The sequence below is a fragment of the Mus caroli genome, chromosome 11 (genome assembly GCF_900094665.2).
Source record: "Mus caroli chromosome 11, CAROLI_EIJ_v1.1, whole genome shotgun sequence".
In the NCBI taxonomy this organism is placed as follows: domain Eukaryota; kingdom Metazoa; phylum Chordata; class Mammalia; order Rodentia; family Muridae; genus Mus; species Mus caroli.
The window spans coordinates 30,374,673-30,393,612 of NC_034580.1; the positions used below are offsets into that span (position 1 = coordinate 30,374,673).

An 18,940-nucleotide genomic window follows, 5' to 3' on the forward strand; every position below is an offset into this window, starting at 1 on the left:
GAGGGAGAGGGAGAGAGAGGGAGGGAGGGAGAGGGAGGGAGGGAGAGGGAAGAAGGGAGGGAGGAAAGGAGGGAGGGAAGAAGAGAGAGAAAAGGAGGGAGGGAGGGAAGGAAAGAGGGAGGAAAGGAAGGAGGGAGGAAGTGCCTATTAGAGGTGACATTTGAGGTGTCTCTACTCAGATCCCTCTAAGGTTGGGTACCAATGGCAAACAGCATCACCCCCATTTGTTCAATATATGCTGCAGAATACAAACGGTGACACTCATGCATTATGGACAATTAAAGATCAGCAAGCTTTAAAAGAAGCAGCCAATCTAGACATCCAGAAATGAGCAGAATATTCTGGCACCACACTTCCTGTCTCAAAAGACAGCAAATTCATGAGGCTCAGGAAAAAGCTGAGTTTGGAAAGTGCATCTTTCAGCCAAAGATCCTTCAGACCTAGACATGATGGTCGGAACCAAGCCGGACATTGACTCATGAGACTCCCATATAACTGGGACTCTTTAGGTCTTTAGGTCTTTACATGGGCGTAACCAACCAACCCACGGGGTATTGTCTAAATGAACCCAAGTTGCTGACACATCACAAAGGAAGAGGCCAGGCACCAAAAATCTAGCACTGGGAGGAAACAAAACTTTCAATCCCTGTGTTTTTGTTGCACCATATGAACATCTTGAGGCAGGTCCAAAGACACAGTTAGCCCCTGGTCCAAAGACAGGTGTCCTAGGATGCCCCCAAGTATTTCCTTTAGAATCCTGTTCCCACTGCTCAGGGACCTGCAGATGATCCATGATAAGACTCTTCTTGGTGATATGCTCATCCATGGATAAGTGTTCATTTATTTTAGCAGGACACCTCACAGTTTCTAACTGTCTGCTTGCTGATGGACCCACAAGGTCCCTTTGTCTTCATTACCAGAATATAAGCTCCCAAAGGGTAGGACCCATTTAGGGCTAATTCTAGCAGCCTTGGTGACTAACACGATGCCTGGGACTTGGGAGATGACCAACAACTTTGTAAGAAATAAGGGAAGGAATGAACTAGTGGGCAAGCAAGTGAGTAAATAGAGTTGTTTGTTGCCTTGATGACTAAAGCAGTAGAGTCAGTTCCTCTAAAGGAGTGCTCACTCTCACTATTAGGGAAGCATGCTGCACGGATGCCACCCATGCAGAGGGCATGCTCCTCTCCACGGACCTCCAGCTAGACGAGTACTGAGACAAGTCATGTGACCCAACTATAGCCCTAGCAAAGTGAACTAGGCCAGGACAACACTCCTAGTAGAGTAGAACCTGTATGTAGGTTGGCAGTGACTTGGGTGGCCTTTTGAAAACTCAAAATATTCATTAGAAAGTATTTACATTTTTTTGCTGCTTTGATTGATTTTATAAAAGGGTTTTGTTTCTGTAAAATACAGACTTCGAAATAAATTCCTTGAGTTCCCAAGTATGATAGTCAAGATAATAACCAGTACTTGTGCTAGTATAAGATTTGTTTTTGTTTTTCTTTTCATTTTTTTAAATTAAAGTAGAATTACATTATTTTCCCCTTCCCTTTCCTCTTCAATCCCCACCCTTCCCCCCGCATTCAAACCCCCTTGCTCCTTCTCAAAATCATGGCCTGTTTTATGGGTGGTTATCTTGAAAGGGTAAATTGGGTCCCCACTCTGGATCTTCCCTCTTGCAACACAAACGATTCTATGGTTGACTGAAACCATACAGATTTCAAGCAAGGGTCACGGTGGAGTGATTGAGAATATGAAAATTAAGAAAGAGTGGTGGACTCAGAGGGGGGTGACAAGGATAGTCTGGAGAGGAGAGCTGGGGTGTTTAGAGAGTCTGTGAAGTCAGGAGAGGAGGCTTTGGTTCTCAAGGCTGCCCAAGTTCAGCCTTTGGGAGGCCTGGCTGCATGTCTAGCAGTCTTCTTGCTGACTCCCTGGATTTTTAGGTGATTCCCTTTAGCCTTAAAATACATCACTTGCCACACACCACACATATCTAAAATGAAGTATTTGAATGACTATTGCCCCTCATAGTAAGAACCCAGTGTACAATAAAATTCCAGCACAAACTAGCTCTGTCCAAGGTTCTGAGTTAAGCAGTTCCACATCCTGGAACTAGGAAGTAGGCAAGAGCCCTTCCATATCCTTCCCAGAGAGATACAGAAGACCATTCCTTCTCTGCATCTACGGAGCCTGCCATGACTTGGATCTTGCCCCCACACTTTGGTGTCCTCATTCCAAGTATCCAAGAACATGAACTCAGCACACTCAAGAAGTAATCAAGTTTAATGGGGGTCATTAGGGTTTCCTCTAATCCAATAGAGCTCCTTTAAAAAGGTCTCCTTTAAAAAGGAAAAGTAGGGGCATACCAACAGGGAGGAGATGCCGGTTGAAGATGGAGGAGACATACTAACAAACCAAGAAAAACCCCAAATACCAGCCATTGCCAGCACTTAAAAAAAAAGAGACTAGGAAAGATCACCCCTCACCTCCTCAGAAACTAGAGCTGGAGACAAGCTGTAGAGGACAAACACCTCATCTTTAAAGGATTAAACTATGCCACCTCAAAGCACGCTACTCTCCCAGCCTTTCTTTCTTTCTTTCTTTCTTTCTTTCTTTCTTTCTTTCTTTCTTTCTTTCTTTCTTTCTTTCGCTAGAAGAGAGCGAAACTTGAGAACTACACAGAGAAACTTTGGTGGATCATCACTTCTCTGACAAGAATTAAGTAATTCTAAAAACAGGAAAACCATAAATCCTCCCTTGAAGGGGCATTCTGTGGCCATGCAAACCACAGGAAGTGAACTCCAAGATGGACTGAGCGAGCCCTCCCCTGAGTCAGTCTCCGCTGGAAACCTATACCCATTGCTTTTATCCTGGCACTTGACTGAGAATTTTTTCTCCCTGGTTAAGCTGCCATTTAAGAGCAGGCTCAAAGCAACCCTGAGCTGCTCTTTCCTGGGTGCTCCATGCATTAGCATGGTGTACACTCTAATAACGTTCTGCTCAGTCTTTATCTTGTTAATCTGTCCTTTGATTGTTTAAACTACCCGGCACCAGCTAAGATAGGGAGAGAAAAGAGATTTTCATCCCTTCCCTCTGAGCATAGGAGAGGCTCCATGCAAATCTGCCTAAGGGCTCCACTTTAGAGGAAATATCATTCCATTTTCTCCACTGGGATTCTCAATCTGAAGACTTCTGCCATGGGGACCAACTTATAGTCCCTGGCCACCATGGCAGAGACCACTGTGGACTTAACTATGTCTCCTTAAATGTAAAGGCTAAATTCCAAATCCCTACTATCTTGGAATAGAACCATATCTGCAGCAAGCACTTTGAAGAGATGAATAAAGTTAAAGGAAGCCCTTAGGGAGGTGCTAACCTATTCTGACCAGTGTTCTTGTGAGCAGGCAATGAGATGCCAAAGGTGTGGCTGTTGAGAGGAGCAGCCATGGAAAAAGGCTGAATACCATCAACTAGCAGCCACAGAAGAAACCATCCTTCCTGGCAGGTTGGTCTTGGTCTCTCAGCTTCCAGAAACATAAAATCATAAGTGAAATTACTAAATATTAGCTGGGTACATGGCTGAGTCTAATATAGACTACATTTCCCAGCTCTTCTTGCAGGTAGGTTTAGTCATGTGATTAGGTTTTAGCCCATAAGGCTCTAAGAGGAAATGTGATGTTTATCTTCAGAAAAGTGTTCTTAAAGGGAAAGACCAGGCCTTCCCCGTTCCCTTTAGCGGTCCTGATGCTTGCCAAAAGGACCTGGTGTGTGGAGCTTCTGCAGGCAGAGTGTGCAGGCCAAGGAAGCAGCATGGGAGATGTAATGGGCTGCTCCATCTCGCCAACTCACAGCACCTCTGGGTGGACACATCCAAGGACAGCAACTGTGGCTGGTAAATACAGGAGAGAAACTAATGGGGAATGAGTGTTAGTCGATCAAGTCTGCCTTGGAGCCAATGTTCTATGGATTTTGTGAGCGGCAAAATGCAGGTGTACCTCAACCAATCCACTACTTTCGAGGTTTGCTTTCACCCTTCATAAACTTAAGCCCAACTGACACCATTTTCTCTTTCTGCCTCCTCCCTCCATCCCTTCCCCCACCTCTTCCAAGGAGAAAGTCATCACTGGCGAGTCTCACACAGTGATCAAGATTGCAATTGCCAAAGGTCATGCTAATTTTAAGCAGATTTGGGTTGGACCTACTATGTAGGCAATTAGAGACATGCAGAATTATTATCCATCGCCCTGCTAGTCTATGTCCAATCCCTACCCATCTCTCAAATGATTTCATTGTCTTCTTATATAGGATATTCCTACTCAAAAACCATAGAACAGAACCACGGAAGGAAGTCCACTCAAGCCCCTCCGACTCTGCTGTAAACAACCCCCTCTTCTGGGTTTTTTCTCTACAAACATCTACTAAAATCGAATCAGACTTCTTGCTTGACCCAATTGCCACTCACAAGTTTTCTACTTGTACCATGACATCCTCCTTCAAGGGCCCTCCTGGTATAGTGAGGAATGTCTATAGTACTTAAGTCTAGAGTCTGAGGGCAGTGGAATGTAAGCACCAGCTTCATTATCACCAAGTTACATGAACCTGGGGGTCTTCAATTATAAAGTGGGAATAATAACACACTCTCACATAGATGTTCCAAAGTCAAAGACGAGAAGAGGTCCTATAAACTTAAACCACTACCTTCTCACTAGGAGCAACTGCTCTGAAATTGGCATTAGAGCCATCCTTTTAAATCCATCTTGATTCTGTAGTTGTCCCTTGATTTTGGCCAGGAGTCTTACCAAGTGCTTTACAATTATGACCCCAGGTCAATATCATCAGACCATCATCTTCATCCTCTTCCTCCTCCTCCTCCTCATCACCTCATTACAGATGACGAAACAAGTCTAGATTTGAACTTAAGTTGGACTTCACAACCCAAACTTCTAACCTTCTCCAAATTCCTCAAGGCAGAAGCTGTGCCTTTCTTAAGCACACTGCCTTGCCTGGGAGGAGTCTACTGTGCTTCCACCCCAGGCCTTCTCTAGAGCTCTGATGGAGTCCTGTGGCAAGGCTATAGCAGGAATGGAAAATAACCTGGTAGGGATTGCCTAAGGCACCCAGAGATGGCCCAGCTGTCTCAGCTCCTCACACTTCTCTAACCTTTTGCCTCCCTCCAAGCCCTGTGCCCACCATCTCCAGTGGCCTTCACAATGCAATGCTATGAAATAGGAAAGTTATTAGACCTGTCATAGAGTGGGGGGAGGAAGGGTGTGCTCTAGGTGTGGCTTCCATTTACTCCACACCACACCCTTGCCTCCCCTCACCGCAGATTTAAGAGCCCCTCCTTTCTGAGCGTGCTTCTCCAGGCCAGCTAATTTGCCCTAAGACACAGGTTGCCCCGCCCACATCTCCTGCCCTTTTCACAGTCCTTCTGTTCCTATATAGATTGCTAGTGGGGATACCCTAGGTAGAAAGGCCGGAGTTGGAGAAGTTTTGAACTTTTAAAGGAGCCTTTATTGAGTCAAATTCAAACTTCCCATTTTATGGATGGAGAACCTGAGATCCCTTGCAGATATGACTTGTCAGTTCTCTGCTGGGGACTTTTCATCTCAAAGTGCCTCACAGTGCCAAATGCTTGCCTGTAGAGGATGGATAGATCTGAGAACCCCCAAAGTAGCCACTCTCAAACTGTGGCTCATGAATACACACACACACACACACACACACACACACACACACACACACACACACCCTGCATCTATCACTCCCACCTCTGAGCTGCCTCAGGCCTGGCCTATTGAAGCATCCTCTCTTGGGGAGATCTGCGATCTGGCAGTATGGAAATCCCCCAGTCAACCTTTAAATTCTCACTTAGAGTTGGCAGGATTGCATCACTGGTGCCACTTAGAGTCACATTACCTGACACCTCCCTTCCCCCAGCCACCACTTCCGCCCCCAGTTTGAAGCAGAGGCTTCTGGGAGCTTAGATGGCTGAAGCTGATGAGGCTGTTTTCTCCGATAATTTGACAGGACTCACTCTCTCAAAAGCTCTAATAAAAGACCCCATTGGCTTTGTCCTGGCCCCAAACTGGATACCTGGGATATTAGAGCAGTTAGATCAGAGTCACCTGACTGAGAGCAAACCAGCAAACGAGACGGACAGAGTCATGGTGGCTTGAAGACTGGCCGATGGAGACTGCTCTGTGCAAAACAAAGTCTGGTACACAGAGCTGCGGGGAAAAAAAAAAGTCAACGAGGCCACCTCATCTTAAGGATGTGTGAGCGAGCACTTGGGAGAGGCTGAAGGCAAGGATACACTTTCTCTGCCTTCATTTTCTCCTTCAACCCAGCTACTGCAGCAGAGAGAAAGTACTGCGTTCCAGACCATAAGTTAGCATGGCCCGCCCTGCCCTCACCCATCCTGCAGGTCAGGTCACATCTGCCTCCAGCCACCTGCCCTCTGCAGCAGCGCAGACCCAGTGCCCACATTTGCCCACACCTACCCACTCCGTGACGCTCCTTGTCAGTTTTGCGCCAGGGGGCCATGGCCAGACCGGAGCCTTGAGAGCCTCCTGTTCTCTAGTGAAGAAGCTGGCTGGGGTGGTTAGGCGCCTTGCAGGGCCCCACTTCCTTCCTCTTTTTAAACTCTCTCTCTCAAGGTCCGCCTTCCCCTCCTCTGGGTCCCCACTCCCTCCTCCTCCTTCTTCTCCAGCAGGGGCACACACAGCCAAGGGCTAGAAGACTGCCCTCAAAACTTGGAGACCACCCTCATTTGTCTCTTCCCGAGGAAAGTGGCTACAAGGCAGACAGGTACTTAAAGCCAACCCAGACCGCAAGGGTAGCGTTTCCCTGACTTCTGAACCCCATTAGTGACTAAGCATGAGCTTTGGGGGCTGATCTTCATTTCTCTGTGATTCAGGTTCTTCATCAGGAAGATGGGGTAAGATTGCCCCTCCACCTGCTTTTCCTGAGGATTAGAGAAGAACCTGTACTCAGTGAGTGACACGCTAGAGATGGGGTCACTTTAGTTAGCATCCTTTCTGTGCCACGAACCCAACTGGGAATCCGATGCCAGCCCAGAGCCTCACCTCTAACACTACTCAAGCACACCAGCAGGTCTGGGCACCTTCACCACCAGCAAGCGTGGGCAGGGGAAGAGACAGCCAGGGTGAATTAGACAGACATTTCCCCACAAAACCTGAAGTTTGCTCTTGGAATAGATTCAATTGAAGAGGAAAATATCTCTCAGGGCTACCATCACAATGATCTAAGTCTCCTTGAATTTTCTTTCTTTATTACCATTTCCCATAACCTCTTTCTGCCCTACCCCAGACACATTAGGAAAGACCAGGCCAAATCACTACTGACAGTTTTCACAAAATACCAATTTTCTTTCATTTTAATTTATTGGCTTTTCAGTTTCTGACAGCACACGTTGGTGCATCTGTTAGATTACTGTTCCCTAGGAACACATGAACGCCTCTACCCACCACAGATAGGGCTCTAATGACAAACCTTAGCAATGACTCCTCTCAAGTCTAGGTTGGGAAATCAAAGAATTTGTTGAATTTGCTTATAGGAACACAACTGAGGGGTTACTTAAAGGAGCATAGGTGAACCCCAAAACAGCTACATCACTAAAATGTCTCACCCCACATTGGATGAGAAATTCCCCATAGCTGCATAGGTATAGTCTCCTCTTTCGTTAATCCATCACACACTCTGTCACCTCTCAGACTATGTGACTATGTATGCCTGGGACAAAGTTACATGCAGCTGCCAGGGAGATTCAGAAAGGACTGGCTGAAATCCCAGAAGGGGTTCTAATGACTCCCCCACTCTCCCTTGGCAACAGGCCAAATCTTGGGGGGATCTCTTGGGAATCGTCACAAGTGTTCTAGTGACCCTTGTAAGAGCTGGAAGATTTGGAAGACAGCACGGCACAGCAGCAGCATCCACAGCAAGCAGCTATATCACAGCTTTGCGGGAAGATCAAAGCCAGGAGAATGTGTGTATGCATTTAATATTCATTACTTAGTAACATTTTTGTTGCTGTGGCAAAACACCGACCATGACCAAGGCAACTTACAAAGAAAGCATTTAATTTAGGGCTTACAGTTCAAAAGTGTAGGTAGTACCATCCATGATCATCTTGGCAGGGACCTTGAGAGCAGGCAGGAAGACATAGGGCTGGAGCAGTAGTAGAACACTTTTATCTGATCCACAAGCATGAGGCAGAAGAGTTACCTGAGAATAGCATGTGATGTGTTTATAAAAAGATACAGAGGTATAAGTCATGTTCTATGGGGCTGTGGTAAGGTATGGGGAAAGGGGTGTCTCAGCAGGCCCATACTGAGGCACAGTATAGTATAGACTAGACTTTATTTAGGGCATGGGGAGGGAAGCTAAGAGGGTAGAGGGTAGTAGAGTCAGAGAAAGGCAGAGAGAAAGAGTAGAGAAGTAGAGGCCGACCATGGCCATGAGCACATGAAGAAAGGGTCAGGGAAGGGGAAAGGAAAAGCAAGAGAAATCAAGAGGGAAGAAAGAATAAGAGAGGAAGGAGGAGACAAGCAGCCCCTTTTATAGTGAGTCAGGCCTACCTGGCTATTGCCTGGTAACTGCAGGGGGTGGAGTTCAGACAGAATGCTAACAGCATGGGCTTTTGAAACTTCAAAGCCTACCCCTAGTGACACACCCCCTCCAACATGGCCACACTTCCCAATCCTTCCTAAACAGTTCCACCAACTAGGAACCAAGCATTTTAATACATGAGCCTAATGGGGACAATTCTCAATCACCATCACAACACACATGCACATATATGCACGTACATATGTATAAATATTGCATCTATTAAGACTGAAATCTGTGTTTCAGATTTCACAGAAAGCTTCATTTCTCTTATAAAGTACTTATATTATTCCCTTGATATTGCTCATTGATTTTCAAAAACTGAAAGATATATATCTGAGCCTGTGGCACCCCCAGCCTTGTCTTTAAAGCCTGTGAACTGACTGATTGTTGAACTCACTGGAGTGCTACCATGGCCTTAGTAGGGACAGATGACAGGGTTCTTGCCCCAGGATAGGGCCAGCAGGCATGGTCCTCCAGGAGGGTCAATGGCTGCTGTGGGCAGAAGGCTTGTTTGTATAACAATGTACAGAATTTCACCCCCCCCCAGGAATGTCCTGCCTGTTAATGTTACCAACTCCACGATTATCAGAGATAGCATGAGTCTGGGAGGTGAAGGTGTGGCTAGTGTCTCAGCAAAATGGTAACCACTGGGATCTTCAGGACAGCCTTAAAGCTGCGGAAAAGAACTCTAAAAAATATGAATTTGAAAATATATAATTTCTCAACTGTGCAAAAATATAAGGATGCAATATGAACTGTATAAGGGGCTTTACAGAGCTAAAGGAACAGAGGCAGCTGCACTATGAGCCAGCTTGTGAGAAAGATATTAAGGAAGGAGATAAAGAGATTTAGGGAGTTGTGAGCACAAGGAATCTCCTGCATAGCTAAAGTTTTTTGTTTGGTGGTTGGTTGGTTGGTTGGTGGTTGGTTGGTTGGTTGGTTGGTTGGTTGGTTGGTTGGTTGATTGGTTTATCCTTACAAATGCTGGCAGATTCCTGAGTTCAGGATCAACCTGGGGCAGAGCTAATTTAGGTCCAGCGGTGGTCAAAATGGTAAACTCAGGGCAAGGTCCCACAGGAGTTAGTTTACAAAGGCAGGCAAATCTCTGAATTCTTTTGCAATAGTAAAAAAAAGGGTACTTTCTATCCTCTTCCCAAGAATCAAAGGGTTGGGTCATGGGGTTCTGATTCATAGGATAATTAAAAGGGAACCTGGAATAAATAAATGAATTGATATGTAAATTAAAAACTGGGCTGTTTGGTCTTCATGAGATGAGCTAGCAGAAAGAGAAGGCAGTTCTTTGGAATATTTTCTGTAGTGAGAGCTGAACTGTCTGGAGATCTCTCGAGAGCAAACACAACTCTTCAAGAATTTTTTTTTCTAACAGGATTTCTGGTTTTAGTCAGAAAATCCATGGAGAGCAAAAACAGCTCTTTTAGAATTTTTTATAGCTCTTTTAAAATCTTTTCTAACAAAATTTCTGACCTTACCCAAGACTTACTACGAGAGTGACCATACCTCTTTTAGAATTCTTAGTAGCAGCTGTCTAGAGAAGGCTGCCTGAAGAGTGAACACAGCTCTTTTAGAACTTTTTCTTGCTTTCTTATTTTGACCAGAAAACCCAAGAATTACTTTTAGAATCTTTTTCTAACAAAATTTTTTACTTGGTAGGAAGTTCCAAAATTTTTTTATATTAGTTTTTCTGACTTCAGTCAGAAAACCCATGAGCTATCTAGAGAGATTTTAGAATTTTTACTAGCAGAGAGAGCTGTCTCAAGCAGAAAGCTAGCTGTCTCAACCAGAGAGTTTTTAGAATATCAAGAAAAAGCTGTCAAGGGCAGAACTGAACACACACAGAGGCAGAGGCAGAGACAGGGAGACAGAGAGAGACAGAGACAAGGACACAGGGAGATATAGAGAGACAAAGAGAGACAGACATACACAGAGATAGAGACATTGACAGAGACAGGCTGACAGAGAGGGAGGGAGAGAGACAGACAGACAGACAGACAGACAGAGAGAGAGAGAGAGAGAGCGAGCACAAGCATGCAATATAGAAAGCTATCTCAGCAGAATGGAGGCCACCAGCTTGGACCTACTAACTGACTTGCAGTCATTTGTTTCATGGCTCTCAAACACTCCTTCTCTCAGACTTAGCCGAAGCTGGTCCTTGGCAATTGTGTCAAATTCACCTAGTTCACTGAGAATCATCCCTTTTAAGGCCTAATGAATGGTAGGTGGAAATCACATCTGCAAAGTTTGTAACAACACCTTGGTGGATTTTTGATTGAAAGCCTTGTCAAGTCTCAGTCATCACAATAGTATTACAATTTGTCACTACACATCTGAGACTGACAAACATTTTTCGGAACTAGCCAAGATGGTAAATATTTCAGTCTTTGGAGGCAAATTCAGGGATACTGTGAAAATATATGCATAATGACAGGCATGTGATTCTGCCTTATTATAACAGCTAATATCTAGAAGCCAATGTAGGAGTAAGGATGGGAGAAGACCAAGGGTTGAAAGCTTTCCTACTTATGACAACTGTGGTGATTTGAACATGCTTGTCCCAAGGAGAGGCACTATTAGGAGGTGTGGCCTTGTTGGAGGAAGTGTGGCACTTTCAATGTGCACTTTAAGATCTTCATCCTAGCTGCCTGGAAGCCAGTCTTCTCCTATTTGCCTTCAGAACAAGATGTTGAACTCTCAGCTCCTCTAGCACCATGCCTACTTGGGTGCTGCCATGCTATGGCCTTGATGATAATGGACTGAACCTCTGAACCTGTAAGCCAGCACCAATTAAATGTTGTTCTTATAAGTGTTGCCTTGGTTGTGGTGTCTATTCCTGTCAGTAAAACCCTAAATAAGACAATAACTTACTTTATACCACCATCTGCTATTCTTTCTCAAAGTTTATTTTATGTGTATGAGTGTTTTGGCTGTATATATGTTTGTATACTACATGTACACAGTGCCCATGGGGGCCAGGAAAGGGCATCAGTCTCCTTGGAACCAGGGTCACAGTGGTTGTGGCCTGCTATGTGATTGCTGAGAGCTGAACTGAGGGTTCTGTAGAAGAGCAGCTAGTGCTCTTAATCACTGAGCCATCTTTTTAGCCCTTAAGTGCAGTTTTAAAACTTACTGGTAATGAGCATGCCATAGGGCTAGCAATGGGATCTCTCTCAGTTGTAAGACTAAATTGTCAAGGCCCTAACTGATACCTCTCAATGAATCTCCCATACCCATTAGAACAATATTTTTCAAGAACACCAGATACATACACAGGCCATGATGAGGCTCTAATTCCCCTCTAGAGCTTGACTTCCTGTCTCATCTGCCATTTCTAAACACATTCCTCCCCTATACTACATACACAATCACCCTCAACTAGTGACCAGTTAGTGCTCTCTGAAGACTCTTAAATATGCCACAAAGTCCTACAGCCTGCATGTTCTACCATCCTCCAGAGAGAATTCCCCTTCCTCTCCAGATTGACCTGTTCCCTGTCTCCTAAATTGTTCCCATGGCAATAGCCATGCTCCAGAGCTGCTCACTTCTCAAAGTCCATCTGGAGGATGACCTTTCTCTCCTTGCAAAGTTGCTGAGACTCATTTGTGTGTGTGTATGTGTGATGGCATCATCCTTTTCTGTGTATGATTGGCAGCAAGGAAATCCTCACCTAGAGACATGTATATGGAACAAACCCCAACACTAGCAGTGCAAGGCCAAATAGGAAGATGGCCTCTTGAACAGTCATATTGGGGGTCTCACAGTATTGAATATATTCTTAATTGCTGATGTTCAACAGTGGAAGGATATCACCTAAATTCTGGCATTTCTGGTTTTAAAATAGCTCTAGAGTCTGCCTTGTGACAGAGACAAGGAGGGCAGGCTAGTAGCCATCCTTCAGCCAGAGGACATACACTGGTTTGTCTCATGCACAGTATTCTCCTTTTCCCCAAAATTGAGTCTACATCTCAACTGGCCCTGATTTTTAGGTGTGTGTAGCGGCTTTTCTTAAGGTCAAAATAATGGAACACTATTGGGGCTTGTTTTCCACCAAAAATGGGGAAATAAAAGAGACCAAGAAGATACACAATAGGAAAGACGTGCATATGCACATGTGTGAAGGGGCTTAGATGTCCATTCACGTCAAAATAATATTTCTTTACCCTTTATTATTCTATTATTTCAGCTTGCAATATCACAGGTTTTTTTTAATGGAGATTTTAGACACACTGAGTTTGAGTAGGTTTTCTTCTCCCCAAACCTCCATCTACCCCTACCTCCAGGTCCCTCACTTTCCCTCTGTATCCCTCCACAACCTGTAACTACTCCTACTTTGATACCTTGTGTGTTCTATTATCCTTCCCACAAATTTAACAATTACTAATTTGCCTTTTTCTTGTGTCTGAGTGAAATCCCATTATGTGTGTTTCATATTTTCATCACCCCTTCATCTGGTGATGGACGACTAAGCTGATCCCATCACCTTGCTATTATAAATAGAGCAACAATAAATGTGGATCTGCAAGTCCCTGTGGTAGGATGTAGAGTCCCTTGGGTACATGCCCAGAAGTCATATATCTGGGTCATATGATAGTTCTATTTTTAGTTTTTTGATGTAAATCCAAGCTGATTTCCATAATGGTCATACCAGTTTACACTCCCACCAACAGTGAATGGTGGTTCCGCTTTCTGGAATCTTCTTTACACTTGTCATTTGTTATCATGATGGTAGCCATTCTGGGTGAGAAGGAATCTCAAAGTAGTTTGAATTTGCAGTAAAATGGATGGAACTGGAAAATACTATATTAAGCATAATCAAAATGAAAAAAGAGCGCTCCTTGATCTGTTGTCATGAACACAGACCAAGTTTGTTGGGTAACTTAAGTTTCCTACCTAGTCCCCAAATGAATACATGGATTCTTGACCTCCAGCAGATATACTGGAAATGAGGGAGAACAATATTTTTGTCTACTGGGGCGTCTGTTTTGGGTGAGAAGCCTACTCAGTCAGGTTGTCTTGTTTTGGAGCTCTTAATCCAAAGGCAGGTGGGATGCCTTCAATTTCAGTGGAAGCATAGCAAGTTCTATGTGGTGGGTTTCTTCATGGGGTAAAGTTACCCTTTACACTCCCAAACCATGGATGAATTTCCCTTTTAAGTTATTCCTTCCTAACTTAGAATATCCCACCAGGGAAGAGTGGGTGTAGGTCTCTTGAGTTTGCATATGTGGAAAAGGGGTCTGGAGTTTTACATAACAGGCATAACCTAGCTGCAGCTTCAAAGATATTTAAGTACAAAGGGGCATTCTGATTGACAGAAGACACAGCTACTTAGACTTGGATGGAGTTTTCTTGGTTGCCTCACACTTAACTCCTCTTTGAGCCTGTTCAAAGCCCACATGGTTCAGAGAATTGAGGCTTTATCATGGAAGCTATACATGGCCAGTGCTATACATGGCCAGTGCTTTACAATACAGTGGCAGGCATCACTAGCAGAAAACAAGATATGGGCTGTCAGCTGGACTCCCGCCTCCCAGCTTCACTGTTTATGTTCCTCTGACACCCTACAAATGAACAAGGTATATTGAAGAAACAAATTTCTAGAGTCAAAGATGCCTCAGTCCTGGACGAGTCACACCAGAGCAGAGCAGTCGTGCGCTGCAGAGGAAGGCAGTGCGGTTCAAGAACCAGCTTCTGTGTTCTGCCAAGAATCCTCCCACAATGTGGGCATGTCTCCTTCCCACAAGGCCCAACACACAAGTCTGTGTGTACTCCATTCTGGACCTTCATCTCCTGTTCCCCACTCCTAAACTGATACCTTTAATCAATTTATTGAGAATCCATCTTGGGAAAAGCCAGGTAAGGTAGTAAGGATATGTCTTAGGGAGCAATGAGATCTCTGCTCTCCTGGATCTGGCAGCATCACAGAGATGCAGGAAAGCAACCTGTGTTAAGTAAGACCAAAGAAAACAGAGCAGAAATATGACAGACAGCGTGTCCTGACACAAATGGAAAAGGGAGAGGCCGGGGTACGGCTCTCTGAGGAAGTGATATTTAAAAAGTGATTTAAGAAATGTTACCTGGGAGGCCAATGTCAGGGAGGTCAGCCATACATGTAAGGGTCCCGGTGGTAAAACAAGCTTAGAGCATTTGAGGACCAGGAAGGAGTTAGTGTTATGGGAATGTGACAGTGTGGTGGAGATAGCCTGGAAAGAGTGCAGAAGCCAGATTATGTAGGGCAGGCAGTTTTCAACCTGTGGACAGGGGTCCTATATCAGATAGTCCTGCATATCAGATATTTACATTAAAATTCATAACAATAGCAAAATTACAGTTATGAAGTAGCAATGAAATAATTTTACAGTTGGGAGTTGTACTGGCTGGTTCTGTGCATCACCTTGACACAAGCTCGAGTCATCACAGAGAAAGAAAGGAGCCTCCCTTGAGAAAATGCCTCCATGAGATCCAGCTGTAAGGCATTTTCTCAATTAGTGATCAGTGGGGAGGGCCCAGCCCTCACGGGTGGTGTCATCCCTGGACTCTATAAGAAGGCAGGATGAGCAAGTCAGGAAGCAAGCCAGTAAGCAGCACCTTTCCATGGCCTCTGTATCAGCTCCTGCCTCCAGGTTCCAAACCTGCTTGAGTTCCTGACCTGACTCCCTTCAGGGATGTACTGTGATCTGGAAGTGTAAGCCAAATAAACCCTTTCTTCCCCAACTTGCTTTCTGGTCATGGTGTTTCATCACAGCAATAGAAACCCTAACTAAGACATGATGAATTTAAGGGTCACAGCATTAGGAAGGTTGAGAACCACTTCTATATGTTCTTGAAGGCCACAAGGGATTTCAAGTCTCACCCTAGGCACTGGAAAGTAAAAATGGCAGATGCTGGTGGGCCTCACTGCTGGGCTCACTGCTCTAGTGAACAGGAACACTTTCTCAGAACCTGAGATTAGACCACCCCAAGCCTAATAGATCAAGACAAAAACAAGACCTTGGATAAGTAGGTGTGACCAGATAACACTAAGCACTGTGCAGAGCTAGTATTACTAGATTATCACTCTGCCTGGAGAGTGTGATAAATGCAAACTGAAAAACCAATCAAGTTCAACAGGTGTAATGGTTCAAACCTTTACACCCAGCACTCAGAAGGCAGAGACAGGGGACCTCTGTGATTCTGAGGCCAGTCTGGTTCATGTAGTAAGTTACAGACCAGACCAGGGTTACACTGTGAGACCCTGTCAAAAAGATTAAAAGTGGAAAATAAAATCGTGTGTGTGTGTGTGTGTGTGTGTGTTTGGTTGCATGTGTGTATATGCACTACAAGTGTGCCTAGTGCCCAAGGAATTCAGAGGAGGACATCAGGTCTCCTGGAACTGGAGTTGAGGATGGTTGTGAGCCACCTCAGGGGTGCTGGGAACTGAACTAGAGTCCTCTACAAGAGCAACAAGTGCTCTTAACTGCTGAGCCAGGTCTCCAGACTCCTCCTTTTTATTTATATGAATATCTGTGTGAGTGAATGCCATGTATGTGTGTGTGGTACTCAGAGAAACCCAAGGAGGTCATTGGATTCTCTGGAGGTGGGGTTATAGGCAGTTGTGAGCCTATGTGTTGGGGCTGGGAACAAATCTCAAGTTCTCTGGAAGAACTGCAAGTGTACTTAACTGCTGAGTCATCTCTCTCGCCCTGCCATGCTTTTCTTTCTAAAGTACTACCCGAATCACATAAAGACTAAATCATTTAACAAATTTCTACTGAGATACCCAGGCCTCTCTGTAGTGTGTACTGACCAGCAATAAATCCTACTTTTTCTATGATTGGCATATTCCAGGTGGGCTTTGTGTAGAGAACAGTGCCAAATGTCACTGGAAGACTGTGGACAGTTCTCCTGACACCATCTCTGAAATGTGTCTTTATTTAATTATTGCACCCCACCTCCTTAGACCCATCCAGAGTCAGCAGTCCCTGGATGCGGACTTTAACTGTTCTTATCTTTACTCTTGAGCTATAAGGTGTATTTTCCAATGATAACAGTAATGTCGGGCAATGGTGGCACATGCCTTTAGTCCCAGGACTTGGGAGGTAGAGCCAGGCAGATTTCTGAGTTCGAGGCCAGCCTAGTCTACAGAGTGAGTTCCAGGACAGCCAGGGCTACACAGAGAAACCCTGTCTTGAAAAACACAATAATGCTTATTTATTACTTTGCTTTTGAGTGGCCCATGGTCCAAAAAATATTAAATAGAAAATTCAGAACTATACAATCTGCAGGAGCAATATAATTTCTTTTTAAAAATCAATTACAAGAGCTCCCCACCCCTTTACCTGACATAAGATGCCCAGATGAAAACCTGAAGCTGTGCTCTCTGTGTGCTTTTTCCTGTTTCCTGTCGTGATTAAAAAAAGAGGCCCAGAGTCAATGTGGCTTCCCACACCTTCTCCCTTGGTGCCTCCATTACATTAGTATTCTGGGACCATTAGGAAGTAAACCAAGGGTTACCTGAACACAAGCACTGTAGTGTTACAACACTAATCTGATACCCAAGATTGCTACCGAGTGACTCGCTGGTAGACTGTGTACCCAGTGTAGATACGCTGTACAGAAGGACAACACACAGCCCACTTGGGACGATAAGCTAAAATAAGCTAACCCATAATCTCAGTATGCTACTCAAAAACAACAGCACACAACTGAAAATCTACAGATTGCAGTTTCTATTTCATAGTTTTGGACCCTGGGTAACTCAGAGTGAAGTAATACATTAAGAAGCACTCTTTTTATCATTGGAAAATACACTTCATAGCTCGAGTTGGTGCGATAAGAACAGTTAAAAGTGTCAAGCTATAGCCAGACAACCCAAAAAAAGTCAGATAAGACAAGATCAAAATCTATTTCATTTTTGCATGCCAGTAATACCTTCCTCTGGACCCTTTGGAGAAAATTGCTGTGGGTTATCCCTTTTGCCTTTATAACCTATTTGACCTTCAGACTTTAAATCCTGAAGGTTAAGCTTAAAGCTATACTACAGATTATCTCCTACTAAAAATGCTTGCTCGGAATGAGAAATGTTACTGATTTGGGTTTTTTAAATGTTGATACCATTAACGTAGACATGATGAGATTTTTGTTTGCCTTTAATGTAAAGGTGTCTCAGACTGGCCCAGAAATTGTGACAATCTTCCTGTTCTCCATATTCTGAAGTGCTGAGTTGACAGGCTCAGCATTTAGATGGGTCCCAAATATAAACAGAAAATACATTCATATTCCATATACACACAATTTCAGGGTAACACTATTATATATATATATATATATACATATATTCAGTATATATGTTCAGTATGTACAGTATATATGTTTAGTGTGTACAGTGTGTGTTTAATATGTACAGTATATGTTTCTTATGTACAGTATATGTGTTTAGTATGTGCAGTATAAATGTTTAGTATGTGCAGTATATATGTTTAGTGTATACAGCATATGTTTAGTATGTGCAGTATATATGTTTAGTATGTACAGTATATATGTTTAGCATGTATAGTATATATGTTTAGTATGTACAGTTTAGTATATGTGTTTAGTATGCTTGGATTCTGCTGCTTGTTGTCAGCTGTGGACTTACAACTTGTTCCTGTATCAACATTCAATTTTGGATTATTTACTTGGGGGTTAAACTATCTGATTAAGGATGCTCAGCATGTCCAGTAGATTACTTGCCCTTAGCTTGGAGTGTTGCCATGTAGTTACCCCCTCACTCCTCTGCCTGGCTTTGCACAGGGTCAGGGAGTGAAAGAGTTGGCCAGCTGCAACTGGACTTATTTCTCTTTCCTTCACATAACAATGGTTTTAGTGATCTTTGCCTATTCATGGAAATCTAGGGCATTGTTTCCAAGGTACTCTGTTAAAGGGCGCCCCCCTCTGTCAGTGTATCAAAGTACAGTCTTTAATAAATAATTTTCCTTGACAGTGGTGGGGACCTTGAGACATTCTGAGGTTCAGTGTCCTCTCGTCTTGGTCCTCTGTTCCCAAAGCTATTGGGATGCAGATAAATCTCTGGCCATGCAGATCACTTGGGCAGAACTATGGACTGAGTGTCTCCTTCATTTGCTGAAGTCTTAACCCCCAATCAATAGCATTAGGGAGTGGGACCTTCAGATGGAATCTCCTGAATGGAACTAGTGACTATGAAGAGCTTTGAGCTAACTAGCTCTCTCTGTCTCTGTATGTCTCTCTGTCTCTGTCTCTCTCTTTTTCTTTTCCTCTCTCTCTCTCTCTCTCTCTCTCTCTCTCTCTCTCT

At 44.1% G+C, this 18,940-nt stretch overlaps 1 protein-coding gene across 1 annotated transcript in view; it reads right to left on the reverse strand.

Annotated features, from left to right (window-relative positions):
- Dock2 (dedicator of cytokinesis 2) overlaps positions 1 to 6,618 on the reverse strand; it is a 558,039-nt gene extending 551,421 nt beyond the window's left edge. Inside the window, exon 1 of the mRNA XM_021175778.2 lies at positions 6,507 to 6,618. Coding sequence (XP_021031437.1) covers positions 6,507 to 6,549 — 43 coding nt within the window. The 5' untranslated portion in view covers positions 6,550 to 6,618. The remainder of the gene's footprint in view (positions 1 to 6,506) is intronic.
- Positions 6,619 to 18,940: the final 12,322 nt, after the last annotated feature.